This window comes from Phocoena phocoena, chromosome 18 (assembly GCF_963924675.1).
Source record: "Phocoena phocoena chromosome 18, mPhoPho1.1, whole genome shotgun sequence".
Classification (NCBI taxonomy): domain Eukaryota; kingdom Metazoa; phylum Chordata; class Mammalia; order Artiodactyla; family Phocoenidae; genus Phocoena; species Phocoena phocoena.
The window spans coordinates 70427326-70447682 of record NC_089236.1 but is presented as its reverse complement, the minus strand read 5'-3'; the positions used below and the strand labels follow the sequence as shown (position 1 = coordinate 70447682).

At 43.5% G+C, this 20357-nt stretch overlaps 1 protein-coding gene across 3 annotated transcripts in view; it reads left to right on the top strand.

The window, feature by feature from the left end:
* The window catches only part of TMTC4 (transmembrane O-mannosyltransferase targeting cadherins 4), a 60760-nt gene extending 40988 nt beyond the window's left edge, over positions 1 to 19772 (top strand). For all 3 annotated transcript variants that reach the window (XM_065895981.1, XM_065895983.1, XM_065895982.1), the window contains 7 exons: positions 5958 to 6037; positions 6213 to 6320; positions 6412 to 6553; positions 11670 to 11784; positions 12821 to 12933; positions 18010 to 18079; positions 19624 to 19772. In XM_065895981.1, coding sequence (XP_065752053.1) covers positions 5958 to 6037; positions 6213 to 6320; positions 6412 to 6553; positions 11670 to 11784; positions 12821 to 12933; positions 18010 to 18079; positions 19624 to 19772 — 777 coding nt within the window. The remainder of the gene's footprint in view (positions 1 to 5957; positions 6038 to 6212; positions 6321 to 6411; positions 6554 to 11669; positions 11785 to 12820; positions 12934 to 18009; positions 18080 to 19623) is intronic.
* Positions 19773 to 20357: the final 585 nt, after the last annotated feature.

Here is a 20357-nt window from a genome sequence, read left to right as displayed (position 1 = left end):
GAGTCCGCCTGCCAATGCAGGGGACGCGGGTTCGTGCCCCGGTCCGGGAAGATCCCACATGCCGCGGAGCGGCTGGGCCCGTGAGCCATGGCCGCTGGGCCTGCGCGTCCGGAGCCTGTGCTCCGCGGCGGGAGAGGCCACAGCATTGAGAGGCCCGCGTAACGCAAAAAAAAAAAAAAAAAAAAAAAAACCTGTGGCTTCTCTACTTGGGATTCTTTTTGCCAGATTAGGTAAAAATAAATGTACAGACTTTAAAATTGGCAGTGTTTTTGTTGACACAGTCTGGTACGAGTATGTTTCACTTGTATCCTTGATGAATTTCTTCACTTACCCAGCTGTGCCTCTTTGGGCAAAGGGGTGGGGGGGTATTGGTGGGGGAGGGACATGGGACAACAGTGCCTATCTCCTGGGTTTGTTGTGAGGCTTTAATGAAATGTGGCCTCTGAAGTGCCCTGACATGGTACTTAGAACATAGTAGGTGATCCAGAAATGTTTGCTTTCATAGGCTCCTTTTAGTTTTGGTTGTCCCATTAAATGAAAAGAAGGGAATGATACTTGCTCAAAATGGGAGGCCAAGGGCTTCCCTGGTGATTTCAGGCAAAATTATATGAAGAAATCTAATGAATAGTTGATGTCTTATTGTGACTGTGGAGTGAGGGATACTATAAAAGGTGCTGACTCCTTGTTTGTCTTTTCCTTGGATTAAAAAAAACCTTGTTCGTGTTTTATAGTTAGAGGCTGAGATAAGAGTGAATTATTTCAAGCTTTTATTGTTAATTTGATTTGCTGACCTAGCCATTTATTTTATGCTATTAAAAATAAATTGCCTGTGATTTAATTTCATAATGTTAATAGATTTGCTTTATTTTTACTTTTCTGTTTGAATGGCAGTAATTACCCCTTCTATTTATATAGTTCTTCCGCAGAAGGAACTCAGATTTCTTTGTAGAGGCTCTATCATTAATCTCCATTATCCTCCCTCGAAGGTTGTCAGAGAGAGGTTATTTTCTTTAATTTTCCAAATGAAAGAAACTGAGGCATGGAAAGATGGAGCTGACTTTATCTAAGTCAGTGACTTAGGAGGTAGATAGAGGCCTGGTATAGTGCTGTGCCCAGGTTACCCTAGTAAATGAGGGAGTATGGGACATATGTGATGTTTGAGCCTATACGTCTGCCTTATGATTTCGTATGTTATAGGCTAGAAAACACAGGGGTGTGCAGATGGTCATGCACATAATCATGTCTGTGTGTGTGGTTTTCTCTTTTAAATTTACGACGTACATACAAGACCTCATCTTCAGAATGGACCCAGTAGTGATAAGCCTTTCCAGGAACATTTTTCAGTGATGCCATTCAGTATGAGCAAGATGGGTTTCTTTTTTTTTTTTTTTACTTCTCACTATAAACTGAAGTATAATAAAGTTCTCTTTACTTCCTTCTTTGGGAGTGGGGGAGCTAGGTTGATTTCAGGGAAGAGATCTCATTTAGAAAGACACTGGTTTCATTCAACTCTATTGCAGGAGATACATTTTTCTGCACTCATTTCCACCTTACATTCACTGACTATTAAGTAAGCAATTGGCACCTTGCTTCAATTAGGCCCAGATTTACAAATGAGACTCAGTGCTGTGCCTGGTCTGCATTTGAATTACCCACAGTCCCTTGCATATGGTAGGAACTTGGTATTAGTGACTGAATTGAGACAATAGAAATTAAATTCCTACTATGGATGAGACACCAAGTATCTGATTGTATTTGCAGCCATTCTTAGTTTTCAAGGCTTGAAAGTGTGTGACACTTTGTATCAAACCTGGGATACAATTCTAAATTCTTTTAACAATGAAAGGGATCATAGACCACAGTGAGGTATTTCCTTAAGGATGAGCCAGGATGGGTTATAGGATTTTTATGTGTTTAGAACATTTTAAGTTTAACATGAAGTTTTAATGGGAAATTTGAAAGAAACTGGTTTTAGCATTGCTGTTGAATGTACCTCCTTCCCTTATGGATGCTTTCATCTCATTTGCATTTACATATCCTTGGGTTGCAACGATGGGTTTTCTCTGTGGCTTCTGTGCTGGTTCGTTGCCTCAGCATAGGAATCACAAAGGCAGGAGGGAAAGTTCAAGGATAAATAGGCTTTTTCAATCCTTTACATTCCCGGGAAACAAAAATCACTCATTCTTTAAACTCTACTTTAGGTAAACTGTTTCGTAGGGGTTTGCTTTGGTTTTTCACAACGGGTTATCTAGGCAGCTGTTTTCTATTCAAATACTTCCCTCCATGTCACCCACAGGATAAGGCTGGCCTGTTTACCAGTCTTAATTATGGACAGCTTGTCTTCTAGGGGGCTGTCCAGTTTTTAACTAGTTCCATTGAATTCACTGCAGTCTGATTTTGCAAAGCAACCCTCCGCCCTCTCCTGATCTCCTGGTCCGTGGCATCGGGTCTAACAGAACAGCGGCTCTACTGCAGAGGGCAGTTCAGCTCTTTGTCTGAGCTTTTTATTGAGAAAACAGAATTTCCCCGTAACAAAGGAAAGCAGCAGGAGCTCAGGGGCGGAAGAGGCAGGAGCTGTGTTGAAGTCTGCGTAGAAGCTGTGTTTGTATTCTGGGGACTGCAGGCACATACGTCCTCACTCACAGGTTGGAGTTTCCAGATTCGGTCCCTTTGTGTGTGGGGCATGAGGGAGTGGGTAAACACTTCCAGACTGGGGCTGGGGGAGGCACAAAATCAATCCACTTTGAGCCCACTTTTCAAAACCCACCATCGAGCCATAGCATTAACTAGTCTCCTGCAAGCTATAACATAAAGATGGTAACACCTACAGATGGACAATAATTTGGTTTAGGAAGTTTAAATTATACGGGGTGTGCTGCGTAATATTATACATTTCTATCGCCTGTGATTTCCCCGTTTGTGATTCCTTTTGTCCAATGAGGTAAAAATAGATGTATAGAGTTTAAAATTGGCAGTTAAAAAACAAATCTCGGGCTTCCCTGGTGGCACAGTGGATAAGAATCCGCCTGCCAATGCAGGGGACACGGGTTTGAGCCCTGGTCCGGGAAGATCCCACATGCCGCGGAGCAGCTAAGCCCATGTGCCACAACTCCTGAGCCTGTGCTCTAGAGCCTACGAGCCACAACTACTGAGCCCACATGCCACAACTACTGAAGCCGGTGCATCTAGAGCCCGTGCTCTGCAATAAGAGAAGCCACCTCACTGCAACGAAGAGTAGCCCCTGCTTACCGCAACTAGAAAAAGCCCGGGTGCAGCAACAGGGACCCAACGCAGCCAAAAATAAATAAATAAACTTATTTTTTTAAAAAAAATCTGTTACGTATGTGCTTAAAGAATGTCACAGTGCTCTATACCCTTCCAGAAATATCAGTATTTTTGAAGACGTGCTATCACCGTAGGTTAAGATGGATAAGGCAGGATGTGATGATTCTTTTAAAAGGGGTTTTGAATGTTCAGATATAATGCTACTTGATTGTGCTCAAACCATTATTGTAATTCACCATGTATCAGTCTGCTAGGGCTGCCATAAGAAAATACAATGGACTGGGTGGCTTAAACAACAGAATTTTATTTTCTCCCAGTTCTGGAGGCCAGAAGTCCAGGATCAAGGCATCAGAAGAGCTGGTTTCTCCTGAGGCCTCTCTCCTTGGCTTGCAGATGGCCACCTTCTTGCTATGTCCTCACACGGCGTTTCATCTGTGTGCAGGCATCTCTGGTGTTCTCTGTGTGTCCAAATTTCCTTCTCTTATAAGGCCATCAGTCAGATTGGATTAAGGCCCCGAAGAGCCTCATTTCAACTTAACGACCTCTTTAAAGACCCCCATCTTTCAATACAGTCACATTCTGGGGTGCTGGGGTCTAGGACTTCAACATATGAATTTTGGGGTCACAATGCAGCCCTTAACACCCAAAAGAAACATTATTTTACCTTAAAAAATAATACATGGGGTAAATGAGTGGGTCTAGAAATTGTCTTGAGCAGCCCGGCCCCATTTTCACCCAGCACCGTAATAAATGGGTGTGATATAGTGAGAAGAAACACAGGCTTTGGAGCCTGGGTTCAAATCTAGTGCCACAACCTAGGGCAAGACACTTAATGGTGCCAAAGCAGTCCCTCAGTACGTGCCAGCCACTGCTGTTAGTTATTATTAGTCACGCTGCACACACCCAGTTGAATGACTTTTCTGTAGCATCATCTCCTCTGAGATTGCTCTTGGCCTTTACATTGTAAGCCTCCAAAAGGAGCGTTTGATGATCGGTAAATACTTCTGGTAATAGTCCTCATGGGTCCATTTAGTTCTGCTGCCCTGGGCTCTTTGCTTCTTCAGTGTTCCTCAGGTGCCCCCACTTCTTCACCACCACCCAGCTCCGTCTGCCATCCTCGCTCTTGGGGCTGCAGCTACAGGCTCTCCCTGGACCCATGGGAGTATTGGCTTTCTCCTGACTCATGTGAGTTTCCCAGTGTGACTTATTTTACATAAACCTAAATCTGATTCTGACCCTCTGCCACCCTCCTACCCCTGGCTTTTGTTATGGGTTGAATTGTGCCCCCCCCCCGCCCCCAAGATGTGTTCAAATCCTAAGCCCTGTTTATTTAGGAAGGGGGGTCCTTGCAGATGTCATTCAGATGTAAGTTAAGATGAGGTTATACTGGAATAGGGTAGACCCTTAATCCACTATGACCGGTGTCCTTATAAGAGAGAGCAGAGACATGGACACACGGCGGGGAGAGGGCCACGTGAAGACAGAGGCAGAGATTCGAGCACTGCAGCCACAGAGCAAGGTACACCAGGGCTGGCCGGCCACGGTCAGAAGATGAGAGAAGCGTGGACGTTTTCCTCAGAGCCCCCAGTGGGAACCAGCCTTGCTGCTGCTAATTTCGGCCTCCAGAACTACGGCGGAATACATTTCTGTTGTCTCTAAGCCCCCAGCTTGTGGTCCTTTGTTACCGCAGCCCTAGGAAACTCAGGCACTTAACAGACCCCGCACTGGCCTCCCACTTCTCTTGGGGCAAAGACTAAATGGGACCCAACGCCTCTCGGGGTTCCCTGTGTAGCCTGGTCACCCCTGCTGTCTGCACTCAGCGACGCCAGGCTGCCTGTAGCTGCTCAGCCAAATGTACCAGGCTTCCTCTAGGCCAGGGACCCTGCCCCTTGCTGCTCCACCTGGGACACTTGCTCCACTGCAGCCCCTGTACTGGGAGACCCCCGTTCAGGTCTCTGCTGGAAGGCCCTTTATAGGACAGCCTTCCTGACACTCAACCAGGTGCCGTCCTCAGACTCACCTTCCTCCAGAGCCCCGGCCCCTTCGAGTGACACATTTACTAATGAGGGCATTTGACTCCCATCCAGGGCTCAGGAGGCAGGGGTCTGAATGGTTTGCCCACCATTGTATCTGTAGCTGCCGACATGGTGCCTGGGGTGCACTCATTACCTAAAGGAATAAGGGAGGGAGGATTTGATTAGTGTAAAGAGGAATGCTAGTATTGCTACAGAAGAAAGGTGTCATACAAGAAAGTGCTGTATTTGTTTAAAGTACAGAATCGTCACTGTTTCCTCACATGTGTGGTTGGACTTTGCAGCTCAGCCCTAGTGGGTGCAGGTGTGTGAGAAGGAGGGGGTGTCAGCGTTTCACAGTAAAACCAGCACAGCTTCCTAACTTCCCAGTTTTCTCTGTTGAGTTCTTTAGTCAATATTCCACTGTCACACTTACCATCTGCTCGTCACCTCCCTTTCCTCGAATCTTTTCTTACAGGGCAGGGCACTAAAGCACCAGCAAGCTCGGCCCAGCCTCTGTAGGGGTTTAGCTAAAGTTCTGGTAGGGGCTTGTTTTTTAATACCATTATCTTTTGCTTTCGTTTAGAAGGTATGGTAGGCATCCCAGCTCTGAACAAAGAAGTCTGGCAGCTGATGGCCAATTTTTCTCTCTCTTTTCAGGTTCACTACAATGTGGGCAAAAACCTGGCTGATAAAGGCAATCAGACAGCTGCCATTAGATATTACCGGGAAGCTGTGAGGTACTGCAAGCATCCTGTCTCACAGAAGAAATGCTGTCTTTACAGTACACATGTCTTATTTTAACTTTCTAGCGTTAAAAACCTGTCCCCACGAGGACCCCAACTTTAAGATAAATTTGCCAATTCCTGAGAGTTTAATGAAGACTACAGGCTTGGTTTCTCTCTCCACTTCCAGATTAAATCCGAAGTACGTTCATGCCATGAATAATCTGGGAAATATCTTAAAAGAAAGGAATGAGCTGCAGGAAGCAGAGGAGCTGCTGTCTTTGGCTGTACAGATACAGTAAGCGTTGTTTTATAATCATGCTCACGGCATGGAAATGCGCTCCAGCGTTCTGGGAGCTAAGCCTTTCTTTTCCTTGTTTATCTTCCAGGCCAGACTTCGCTGCCGCGTGGATGAATTTAGGCATCGTGCAAAACAGCCTGAAACGGTTCCAGGCGGCCGAGCAAAGTTACCGGACGGCGATCAAGCACAGGAGGAAATACCCAGATTGTTACTACAACCTCGGGCGTTTGGTAAGCACATGGTGCCCTGTGGCTGAGGCAGAAAAGCTTGGTTTTGTTTCCTTCTTTATAATAAAGTGAGAAGAGCGACACCCATTCTAACCCTCTACATCTTATGAAGCTCTTTCATATACTTTTATCTCAGTTGAAGGTAGCTATTTGATTTCCTCACATGTAGTTTTTTTTTAGCTCTAATTAGAGAGCAAGCCAACTTGAATTAGCCAAGTTTAAGAGATCATAAAGGCAACAGGTTAAACTAAGGAATAAATTACAATTTTTAAAAGTCCCTTTGTGCCCTGTTAAACAGTATTCCAAGGGGTTACTTCCTGATAAACATTGGTCTCTCTGTTTTTAAAACACCAATTGAATAAAAACTGAAATTTAAAAAAAGCAAACCCATAATGTGACTTCTGAGTTTTCCTCTTCTGCTGCCTCAAGGGACTGTTCCTGCATTTTTACAGGTAACTATCCCCCCATAAAAGAAAGCTCAGGAGCCCACAAAAGGGCTTTGAGATTATTCAATGGAAATAGAACATAATGTGTTCCGTAGAGACTTGCTCTTTTTGGTTACTAACAGGATATTTATAAAGCTGTTATTGCTCTTGACTTTTTTTTTTTAAATATAGTTTCTTTCTTCAAATAAATAATACAGCAGTAGCTCATACAGTAAGTTCAATAATCTTAAAATCTGAAAGCATGAGGCTTCCCTGGTGTCACAGTGGTTAAGAATCCGCCTGCCAGTGCAGGGGACATGGGTTCGAGCCCTGGTCCGGGAAGATCCAACATGCTGCAGAGCAGCTAAGCCCATGCGCCACAACTACTGAGCCCACGTGCCACAACTACTGAGCCCACGTGCCACAACTACTGAAGCCCGTGCACCTAGAGCCCATGCTCCGCAACAAGAGAAACCACTGCAGTGAGAAGCCCGCACACCGCAACGAAGAGCAGCCCCGCTCGCCTCAACTAGAGAAAGCCCATGGGCAGCAACAGAGACCCAATGCAGCCAAAAATAAAATTAATTAATTAATTTTTTTAAAAATCTGAAAGCATATATTGCTAATGATAGCGAAATAGATTTTGTCATCATTTCTGAAAGGCCTCCATGAGGACGCACAGCTTATTAAAACTCTTGCTTTCCTTAATAAAGAAAATAAGCGCACACCCACAAAATGGTAGTTCTGTGAGGTGATGGAGGTGATAACGAGAAAAACAGAGTTTATTACCGTGTGCAGCGGGCAGACAAGTGGGGTAACTCAAAGGGATGGTTAGAACTTGGGCTTATGTAGCATCTTAGCAGAGAACTATACATTTGTAGAGAAATGACAAGACAAAGAAAGAGGTTTCAGGCTTCCAAGCTGACGAACTGTGGGAAGGTAAATATATGGGGGAAACCTCACATATATAATGAAGTGAGGTGTGTTTGTGTAGGTTCGTCTTCTCCATAGCCATAAAACTTCCCCAGGAGGGGAGGCCCTCCTCCTTTCTCAGAAGTTTCTGCTTTTAGTCAGATCAGGGAAGCTCCAGGAAAGCTGCTTTCTGCATCTGTTGACTCTCAAATGCCTTCAGTGCAATAATCTTTATGCCAAAATGGTATATTTGGGGTGGCATTTTCAGGTCCTCTATCTTGTTTTCTTGGAGTAGGGGAGAGACAGTAAAACTCCACTGTAATAATACCAGTAGAGACCAGAAAATCCAGTCACACACAGAGCAGGGTGGGTCCTTGCAAAGTTAATGAAGTGAGAATGGGATCTGGGAACAAACTGGGTATTATCCAAATACTTGCATCTGTGGTTATTGCAGGGATTACTGTTTCTATTTACTGTGTCTACACTAGGACTTGCGTGACATATTATACTTGAGATCCACACGAAATCTTCTTTCATCCTTTTTTCTTTTTCTTTTTTGGAGGCAGCTCTTTTTTCAGGGTATTGTTTGTGAAGTGAGTGTATCTGCCTGGAGCCCTCAGTTATACTTTAAAGCTCTAATACTTAGCGGTCTTCTTCCTTCCCCCAGTAGCTGCCTGTCACTGCAATTCCTTGGGGTTTGGAAAATTGAGAATTAATGCTAGATGAGCCAAGTTACATCCAAAGAAAGGAAGATAGAATGCAAAATAGAAGATTTTAACACGTGCTCCAGGCCCTGGAACTTATCCCCACTCTCACTTAGAAGATCATCTGTAGTACTGACTATATTGAGACCTTTGTTCTCTGTGTACTGTTTACTAATTATGCTACCGTGAAGTAATCTTTCTGTGTTCCCTCCTGCCAACTGTTCTTGGTTATTTAAAGATTTTGCTCTCCTTTGTTGTTTAATTATCCAGCTTTTGCCTGCTTGACAGCTTAAAAGCATTAAGAGCTTAATCTTTAACAGCTCAACCAGTATATTTTTATATTGGCAAATAATAGAAACTTAATAACTGAAGAGTTTCCTTTTTGAAAAAACCTTCCTTAGTCACTCTTCAGTAGTGGGAGACAGAAATGTGTTTTGATTTCTGGATACAGGAAAGAAGGGACTATAATGAACTTCTCTTGTGATGTAGGAAATTGGGAAGAGCTGGATTATTTGGGACACATTACTAACATTAGAAAATTACGGTAATAGTGACTGGAGACAGTTCATTTTGCAAGGACTAATTGCATCAGGCAGGATCCATTCAGGAAAACCAAAACCATGCTAAGTATTTTTTTAAAAATAATCTCTCTTTTTAAAAAAATATTTATTTATTTATTTTGGTTGCACTGGGTCTTAGTTGTGGCATGCAGGATCTTTAGTTGCGGCATGCAGACTCTTAGTTGCAGCATGCATGCATGCTGGATCTAGTTCCCCAACCAGTGATCGAACCCCAGCCCCCTGAATTGGGAGTGCAGGGTCTTACGCACTGGACCACCAGGGAAGTCCCCATGCTAAGTATTTTAAATAGAGAAGATTCAATACAAGGAATGGGTTAGACAGTTGTTGGAAGAACACGCATGGAAAGGTGACATTAACTCAGAGAGTAAAAGGAAACCCTGTAGGGTTCGGGGAACACATGGAATGAAGTGATGCCACCAGAATTTAAGAGCTCATAGAAGGCACCACATCTCAGGAGCTACCATCACCTGAAGGCTGAGATTATGACAGAAGGACCAAAGTCCAGCCCAGGGACTGTGGAGGGAGGGGACATGGCCACTGTAGAGACACTGCCAAGGACAAGGAAGGAGAGAGCAAGAATGGGGGGAAAGCGCTACTCTGTCTTCCAACTATCTGATCATCACCTGTAACTTCTATTGGCAGAGAGACTTGACCGGGGGCCAAGTAGCAAAGCACCATGGGAAATGTAGTTTGCAGAGCATAGAAGGTTGAGCATAGGACTAATAGGTAAATAACATGCTTATTACCCCGTCCGCTTTCAGAATGGGTAGTTCTTGCTAAATCACCATTTTTCTCTGTCTCCCTTAAAGTGCTTGTTCACTTTGTATAGATGGTATAAAAGGTAAAGTTCAAGGCAGAATAGGAGTAAGTGTTACCTGGCTCAGGCTGGGGTTGTTCTTCAATAAATAGTAATGAAAAATAATAATAAATAATAAAATATGTAAAGAATGTTTTTGTTGTGTAAACGAAGTTATGATGGTTTTCCTGGGTGCCTTTGAAAGCATGTCCCCACAGATCGTCTCCACGTGACTCAATTGCCTGTCACTTGCTGGAGAGAACTGGCTGAGAAATCAATGGAACATCAAATATAAAGAGAATTAAATGTTGGTATAATTGGGCATCCTAAATTATTTAAGTCTTTGAACTTTACATGTTTCCTCATTTAAGGGCTAAAGTATTGTAACTGGAGTCTCTGAGTCTCATGGAAAATTCCGACATCTTTAGCAAATGGATATTCACAAATGTTTCTGTAATTCCTTAAACCTTTCTTTTTCTTGTGTACTGTGCCACCTGTTTGCTGTGTGTGGGGTCATGGGACAAGTCACAATGTTTCTGTTGTCTAATGAAAAGACAGACTTGACAGTAAATAAGGAAATAGCCTTAAACTCTGATAAATTGTAATCTTGTGTACTTTTTTGCAGAGTTAAGGGAACCGTGTTCATTCAGATGAGATGTGCATTTGAACGGAGTTAAAGAGGGCAAGAGGGTCACCTGTTAAACAATCCATCACTTTCCCCCCTGCGTGCTTTTATTAACTATGCGGATTGACAGCCAGCCATTTCATATTCTGTTGTCGATGTTAACGTTCCCTCTCCAAAGAAAGCAACAGATCATTCTCTCCTTCCTGAAGGAGGCAAACAGGCTCCAAACTGGCAAAGACGTTTACATTTACTGCTTAAGACTTTTCCAACCAGTTCATAAAGTATGTCTGATGTACTCACAGTTTTATAGGCAGCTTAGATGTAGGCAGGAAGACCATTCTTCACAAGGTGAATTTGGCACATAGAGCTTTTAATCACATTAAATATTTTGTTGACCATTTAAAATAATACCTTATCAAAGATAGACTATGTGAAGTCTTTCTGGAAAAATACTAAGGATTAGGTTTTTTCCTTAACCTCTCTTCAGTAGTCTGAAACATGCTTTGACACCTGGAATCACTAAATTATGGGTTGTAGTTAAAAGGTTGTAGGCTTGGGCTTCCCTGGTGGTGCAGTGGTTGAGAGTCCGCCTGCCGATGCAGGGGACACGGGTTCGTGTCCCTGTCCGGGAAGATCCCACATGCCGCGGAGCGGCTGGGCCCGTGAGCCATGGCCGCTGAGCCTGCGCGTCCAGAGCCTGTGTTCCACAACGGGAGAGGCCACAGCAGTGAGAGGCCCGTGTACCGCAAAAAAAAAAAAAAAAAAAAAAGGTTGTAGGCTCAGGAGCTAGACCACCTGGTCTCAGTCCCTGCTCTCCCATTTCTAGATATGGCATTTTGGGCACGTTACTTCCTTTCTCTGTGCCTCAGTTATTTACTTCATCTGTAAAACGGGGATAGTTCTCTCCTTCACTGAGATTGTTTGGAGGCTAAATGAGTTAATATGAAAAATTAGAAGCTCGATAAATACAAGTTCGGTTCGGTTTGGTTTCGGGTTTGGTATGGTTATATCTTGGAGAAAGAAAGCACAAAAAAGAACTGGAATATTGATTGGGGGTGTCCCTGCTTTCTGTTCAGTATGCAGATCTAAATCGTCACGTTGATGCGCTGAACGCGTGGAGGAATGCTACCGTGCTGAAGCCGGAGCACAGCCTGGCCTGGAACAACATGATCATCCTCCTTGACAGCACAGGTGTGGAGAAGTGATTCAGTCAGTCCACAGTGTAGTGCCGTGGGGTAATTAGGAAACAGATGCCTGTGCTTTTTTTTTTTCCCTAGTGTGTGTTAGAGTTTTGTTTGTTTGTTTTTAATTAATATGGGGTTCAATATTTTACATGACAAATATGTGTGTACTTCTAGAATATGGAGTTTCCTTTGACATATTGCAATATGAATGTTTGGGAAGGTGACACTTCGCTTAGAGTTGGTGTTGTGTAACGGGGGCAGGTGTGCACTAACATCTCATTTCTCCTGAAGCCTGTCATCTGGCAATGGCCGTCATCTAGGATGCTGGAGGTACCTGGAGCAGGTACCATCCATTTCTGGGCTTATGAAATGGATGGTGCTAGGTCCATGCTCTAAAGTTCATGGATGGTACCCAAAGGAGGTGCTCTCAAACCTACACTCAGAGATTCTTATTTTCGATATAATGGTAATAAATTTGGTGACCTGGTTTCTTAGCCCGTGCGAGACTCAATCAATTAGAAGTTTCTCTGTTCCCCTACTTTTAAAAATCCAGCCATCCCATAGGAAATGATAGTTTTCATTTGGCAGAATTTAAAGCTAGTAAGCCATCTACTCGGTGTGGAGGGGGATACACATCTTGTTCCTAATGAAAGTGTAGAATGTGAGCTTCAGTACTATAAACATTCAGTTATTAAACTGTTGCTGTGATATTCTTATTCTGCAGACTTGTTTTCTCCGATTTGGGTATAACTGGTATCTGGGGGAAATTAAAATTAGATTTTACATGCTTTGACAGAATTTAATCAAAAGCTGTTGGTATGTCAGAATGGTGCTGGACTGCAGTGGCTTTGCAACTGATAGACGTGTGTGTGTGTTGAGTGTTGTGTATGTGTGTGTGTGTTACATGTTCTACATTGATCTTCTTAAGTAGTTTATTCATAATCATTGTACATAATGCACATAAGCCCTGTTAATTAGAGAGAGAGACTAAAATACTAGTACAATGCGAACATGTTTTTAAGTTTTCCATTGTTCATTCACAGGTAATTTAGCCCAAGCCGAAGCTGTTGGAAGAGAGGCGCTGGAATTAATACCTAATGACCACTCTCTGATGTTCTCCTTGGCAAACGTGCTGGGAAAGTCCCAGAAATACAAGGTGTGTGAACTGCAGGCCGTGATTTCTTGCAGTGAATGCCAACATCTGACAGGAGCCATCAATGTAACGTCTGCCCAGTTAAATTCAGAATTCGGCCCAACTAGTGGTAGCTGAGTATCAGTGTGGCTCAGTCAGTTTGCTTTGAGAAGCTGCGCAAGAGATGAATTTGTGGACTCAGACTCCACATGCTTTCTGGTCAGAATTCACCAGCATTGCTCAAACGTGGGAGGGGAGGAGAAGCCAAAAAAATCCTAGCAGATGCCCCAGCTCCTGGCATGGAGCTATGATTCTGTCCCTGGTGCTGGGGCTCATCCTCTTCTGCACAAAAAGAGTACCAGCCCGTGGAGAATATAGGATGGGTTCTCGCTGCTTCCAGGTTTTTCCTCACCTACAGGAAGTTACAGGTCATCTGCAAAACCCTAGAAGTTTCTGACCAACGAAAAACACAAGGTATTGCATCAGGCCTCTAACTACCTGGGGTCCCAGGGTGGGCCAGGAGTAGACCTTGAATCAGAAGGCACGTAACTCCCTGGATATTGAAGGGGACTCTGTTCCTAATAGCACTGATCTCAGATTTTAGTTTTGTGTATCAGAACCACCAAGGGAGCCCGTGAGAATACAGATGCCCGTATTTCTCCCCATGGCTCCATTGGGTAAGGTCAGGGAGTATGCATTCTAACCAGCATCCCGGCTTCCTAGCACAGATGTTACAGAAAACACACTTTTAGAAGCTGTGTCTTCGTCCTTTCATGAGAGAAATATTTCCTTTTTGAATCAGCGGCCATATCTGATTTTGATCACACTTGGCCTAATAGTAGTGATTAATTCATACTTCTGTTCGACTCATTAGATATCATTATCGGTATAATTTTCTGTAACAATACAGTAGTAAGATGTCTCATGCATTTCTATCCTTTTTGAATTGAATAATCAGGGAGTTTAATAGCATCAGAATACATTTTTGAATTTCTAGATTTTGCCCCCAGATAACCTTTTGAGGGGTTTCGTTTTATTTTTTACAGACCTACTTGTGTAGAGGAGAGGGAGGTGAGGTGTGTGGGTTCCTTTCTAATGACTTTCCAGCCATCTGTCAGCCTGGGACGGGGTGGGAGTGTCCAGTGACCATCTTTGAGATGCAGCTTATGTGATCATGTGCTGATTTTTCTATCATCCCACAGCTTATAAACTGGAATTCCTAGTAAGGTGACAGGACCTGGGGTTGATTTGGGTTCCAGTTCACAGTGGTGTTTTGTATGTTTTTTTTTCCCAGATAAAGTAGAAAATACTCCGTAAAGCAGAATGGAGAAATGGGTTTTCTGTTTCTCTACACATTTTGCATCCTAACTGTCTAGGTCCAGGGTGCTGAGCCTAAGATAGGAAAACAGAGGATGAAATCTGAAATAAGGAACTGAACTTTGGGCACTGGGCGGGGACGCTTGGACGAAGAGGTGACGTGGTGGTGACTTGCAGGGGTGGGACAAGTAGACCTTGCAGCTGGGCCACCGTCCCCATCAGGACAGGTGTCTGTGGTCTGTGCACCTCCCTTTCCACCTAGGCATTTGCTGTTGTAGATTATCACTAACTCCTGGTCAATGTCCTTAGTGAGCCTGGAGGCTCCTTGAGGCCGGAGTCTTAAGTCCCATTTTCGTGTCTCCATTGCCACTCCACCCCTCCCCAACCACTGGGCATTTTGTAAGTGCCCAGGGCACCACTGTGAAATGATGGAACACATCCCACGTTCGGTTCTGAAACGTTCAGGCTTCTGGAATCTATTTTGAGACTTCGATGTGAGCATTCTCATTACATCCAGGTGGTAATGGGGCACCTTTTTAATCCGAGCAGCCCTTTTACCCAAGAGCCATCACTTAACCACTCCTCAGTTTATTCTTCTGTAAAATGGAGATGGTGCTAAGAAAGAAATGCACAAGAAGGTAATTTATAACTATGAAACATTGTATACATGTATACATACACAGCAGTAATTTTAGTCTAGTGATTATTGAATGAAACTCGAAGGATCATGAAAATCCATTAGCATTTATGACACCTGTTGCTGTTTAATTTCCAAAAGTGATGTTTTTCAGTGGTGAACATTGCCTCTCGTGCTGATTCTCTCTCTGCATCACCTGTTCCACGGGCCCTGTAGTTTAAGAGCAGATTACGTCTAGAGAGCAGTTTCCCCAACTCCAGACATTTATGTCATACCCTTATGAATTTTTTTTTTGGCCACATCTAGATACTACTTATTATTCACTTGATATATTTCTTTAAATAGATTTTAAACACAAATGGTAATTAAAGTGGAAACATGCCATCTTTACTAGAAATATAAGGTAAATGAAAATAGAATAATTTTACTAAATCTCAGGTAGGTGCTACTACTGGCTCAGGCTCTGAGCCTGAGGGTGAACCCTCAGTTAGCCTCAAAGGGAGATTGGAAGGTGTTGGGGGGTGACCCCAGACCACCACCAAGCAGAGACTTTGTCTCAACTGAACTGGAAGAAAGGAAGGTGAATTGAAGAGGGAGCTATTCTTGCTATGCGACTGGTGGTTTCAACTTCACGTTGGACCACCCACATTCCCTTCCCAGCCAGAGTGGTCTGCAGGGTGTTTCTTGTGAAAGCCTGTCTGGGAGAATAGATGCAGTTTTAAGGATGCTGCTGAGATGATGCTGCAACCCTGGCGGCCGGCGTGGCTGAAATGACCTCCGACTGCCCAGTCCTTGCCGCCTAGGCAGAAAGACCCTCACTTGCTCCTTTGCAAGACCTTGCTCTGTCCCTGGTGTTACCCTAAACCTTGGTCATACACATTTTGTCTAACACACTTTAGAAAGTAATATGTTATTTTACCTGTCTGTTGAGGAAAAACAATCCCTGAATTTAAACATGAGTTTATTTATTTGTTCCTTGGCATAAGTCAGCTCATTACTTGGGTCTTGAAGCATCCTTGAACCTCCACAGAAGATCAGTTTATGAATAAGTTCATCACTTCCCAGAACAGGGCCATTAAAAAGCCTGATTTAATAGATGAGCATTTCATGGGCTTTGAATACCTGCAGGCATTCGTGTTCTAACGAGGCCTCCAGTCCCAATGTTACCCAAAATGGAGCATGTCTAACCCACACTCACGGTGCCCCACAAACCCACTCTTCCTCCTGATGCCCCTTCTTTTTTCAATGTGCCATTGTTTTTCTGTCTTCCAGGCTTGGAAACGTTTTTTTTTTTGGCCACGCTTTGAGGCATATGGGATCTTAGTTCCCTGATCAGGGATCGAACCCTTGCCTCCAGCACTGGAAGCACGGAGTCTTAACCACTGGACCGCCAGGGAAGTCCCCAGGCTTGGAAACTTTGAGTCCTTTTTTTCTTCCCCTATTACCTTCCCCTATTACCTGATCCTCATACCCACTCCTTCCCACCATCCTTGCCTTGCCAAGACCTACAGCCCCTAGACAGGCTGTAAGCCCTCACCCCCGCACCATTGCCCACTCTCCTAAACCCCACTACATCCTCCAAACCTGACTCTGACTGCACATCGTCCTGAATGATGTCCGCACTTGTGGGCGCTTGAGAAATGAATCAAAAAATGAATCTAGCATCCCCTAGAGAACTCCTAACTTGCCTTTTATCTCTACATCTGTCGTCTCCAGATAACACTGCTTCCTTTGCATGTGGAGGAGCATTTTAAAGTAGGTTGAGGTTCCCCAGCCTTTCCATTTCTTATATTTGAGGTTTTAAATGGAAACATTTGAAAATCATCAGAAAGAGGACAGCTACAGATCTGCACAATCCATTTGATTTTTGGTTTGTTTGCACTCTTTTCATTTTTGTTTCCAGCACACCTAACATAGCAGGAAAACTTAGACTTCCTTGAAGGAGTTTTCTCTCCCGAAACTCGGAATGTAGACCCTGACTTTGAGCCGAGTTCTGAGAGTGACCTTTGCTGACATCCTGCGTGTAATCCTGACATCTTCATTCATTCCCTCACAGACCACATTTCTAAAATACAGATTTTTCTCTGCCAGCTCTGTCTAAAAGGTGGTGTCAGAGATGTTTGCCCAGCCAGCACAAGGCAAAGGAAACTGGTCTCCCTGCACTTTATAAAACATGTGATCCTGGATATGGGAGGCCCCTTGGGAGAAGCTCATGTAGGGCACAGATAGAAGGTAAAAACCTGTCCCCAAACCCCCAGCCTTGGTTGTTGAAGCTGAGCCTGTGACCTGGATTAAAGCATGAGTGGCTCTTTAGGGACACGAATGTAGATGGTGTGATAGTCACCCCTGGCAGCTGTCGCTGAGAGCAATGAGGCATCTTTATTTTTCAACATTAGGTTAAAAAGGGGCGATGCAGTCGGCCATGGTCCCACGATGAACAGGCGAGAAAACACTTGGCCGTGTTTCTCTGGCTGAGTTGGAAGTGAATACTGGATGGGGGAAATGCAAGTCTCTCCAAGAATCGGTTCTGCACTTCAGGGGCATTTGGTCACACTCGCGTACAGTCCTGCAGTGGCTGAGGTGACAGGTGGCTGTTTCTCCCTCATTCTCCCTGCTCATTTCCTCCAGCTGAATGGGCTGCTTCTGGGTCGTTGAGGGGGTGTGCGTTCTTAGGGGAGGTTCAACAGACTCCACCTCCTACCTTGAGAATCTTAGAAGTGAGCTCATCGATGCTGACCAGAAATGACATTTGTGTGGGTGCCCTCAGCAGCCCGGCACTTTCCTGATTGACCTTTGCTCATCCTGCCCTGGACCCTGAACTGAGCTACTTGCTTAAAGTTGCAGAATTCCCACCACTTCAGGGAGGCAGGTGGCAGAGTCATTAGCACATTCATCCTCTCTGTGGCCACCATCCCCTGACTACTGCCCTGTCACCTCTGCCCAGTCACACACTGCCCCAATGGATCATCCTCCCGAACCTCTTCTCAACAGGGTGTGGCCCTGCTGGGCTCCCAGATGTTTCCAGAAGAAGGATTTGGTGGAGCAAAACAAGCACGTTCAAAGTTTGAAACCCATAGGCGATAAAACTGCATAAAACTTTTGCATCGTGTGGAGTACCTTATTTTTTATGTATTTTGTTTTTTTAGGAATCTGAAGCTTTATTCCTCAAAGCAATTAAAGCTCATCCAAATACTGCAAGTTACCATGGCAATTTGGGTAAGGAGATTTTTCAATTTGAATCATATCGAAATTCTGTGTAATTTTAATGAAACAGGTGCATTTCTGTAAAATCACTGTTGGGAGAGTTGTTATTCAAATCTAACCTGTATTGGCCTTTATAATCTGGTTCTAAAATATGGCATTTTAAGGAAATTATCACATTAATAAGGTAGCTAAGTAACAGTCATATTTACAAATCTTAATTGCATGATCAGAACAACTCCTAAAATCCCCCACTAGTTAATCGCCTTCTGATGTTAAAACTCAGATTTTCTTTCTTTGAGTGAAGAGCCCTAGATAGTTAAACTGAGAAGTACTTTGGAAGTTTGCAGTCTGACATGTGTCCTTTTGCTTCTTCTGTAGTGGACCTTCCTTATCTAGCCTGGTCTTCCCTGCGTTCTTCTGTTCTGTGTCTTGGCTAAGAATGCATTCACAATGACTTACTCCCTAGAATTCCTTTCTTTCATTTTTGCATCTCAATAATTTAGATTTTTAGAACATAACATGTTGATGTTTGGAAGGCTCAGTCACGTGAGTATTTTTTCACCAGATCTGTTCCCTATAGACTCTAGCTTCCCCTTGGAAAAGTGATGAAGCATCAGTGGTTGCTGTACTGCCCACATAGAAAGGTAGTTTTACTTAGAGAATCATTGTAATAGTCAGAGGCTTACCATTCTAATGAGTAGATTTCTTGGGACTTCCCATGTGGTCCAGTGGTAAAGAATCTGCCTTACAATGCAGGGGACTCTGGTTCGATCCCTGGTCAGGGAACTAGGATCCCACATGCCGCGGGGCTACTAGGCCTGCACCCCACAACTACCGAGCTTGCACGCCTCAACTAGAGCCCACGCGCTCTGGAACCCGTGCGCCACAACTACAAAGCCCACGCATCCTGGAGCCTGCACGCCACAACTAGAGAAGAGAGAGCCCGCACGCCACAACTAGAGAGAAGCCCACACGCCGCAACGAAAGATCCCACGTGCCTCAACGAAGATCCCGCGTGCCGCAACTAAGACCCGACACAGCCAAAAAAAAAACAAGATTTCTTTAACTATCATTTTATGGTCAGATCTTGATGTTAGAGCCCTGAATTCCAGCTGGCAACAAACAAGCTATTATTTTGCTGAAAGGTATAGGAGACTCTTTGTTAAAGTAAATGGCTGGTCTTCTACATGGTCAGAGCGCTAAGCAGTGCTGGAGCCCAGCCCTGTGCAGCCTGGCTTTCAGGAAATTTCCTGGCAGCATCAAGAAACTTAGTGTACTCTTCCTTTTGCTTCTTTATGTAACAATGTTGCTGTAGGGAGATGGATCACGCCTAATGATATGAAGAACCCTGGGAGTAACTGGGGGTGGTTAAACAGACATTCACCAGGGAGTGTGATTACAATAAATAAAGTTGGCAGTACAAACAATATTGTTTTAAACAATGATTTTTGAAAACTGCTTGCAGAGGTTCTGTAATATTTCTTTGTACAAGTGGTTGGGAATACCACAAGTTATTCAGAAGCATTTCCAATGAAATTGATCTCTTGCTATTTCAGCTGTGCTTTATCATCGTTGGGGACATCTAGACTTGGCCAAAAAACACTATGAGATCTCTCTGCGGCTTGACCCAATGGCATCAGGAACTAAGGAGAATTATGGTCTTCTAAGAAGAAAGCTGGAACAAATGCAAAAGAAAAACATTTGAGCCTTTTTCCTTCACTTTTTGAGTTTGTGTGTGTGTGTGCATGAGGCAGATCATTAATATCATGTACTTACGTTTAACCATTTAAAAGTCTTACATGATGTTTATTTTATCATTTTTTTTTCTATGAAAACAGACATGCAAAAAGATTACAGCACCAGCAGTATACTCTCGAATGCTTGATGTGGTTTTTGCACTGAAATTGTATTTTTTCAGACAACTCAAACATGAATTCTAAAATTCCAAGGATGAAGTCTTTTTTAATTAAAAAGAAAAACAGAAAAAAATTATCTTGAGCGACTTGCAGCAGAATTAAACCTGCATTTGGGATGTGAGTCGTGTTGTTGTAAAGACTCATATTATTAAACATGGATTGTGAACAAGAAATGACAAACTGACTCCTACAATTTATATAAATATCTAATGTGTCTGTATATTAGAATTTTTATTTAATGACAAGAAAGAGTAAATTAAGATTTTTTAATCTTTTTTTTTCCAAACAATGTGCTATGAACATCATTTGTAAGGAAATATTTATTTGTATTTTTTTTTGAATGGGGCAAATAATTGAATGAAGAATGGAAATTT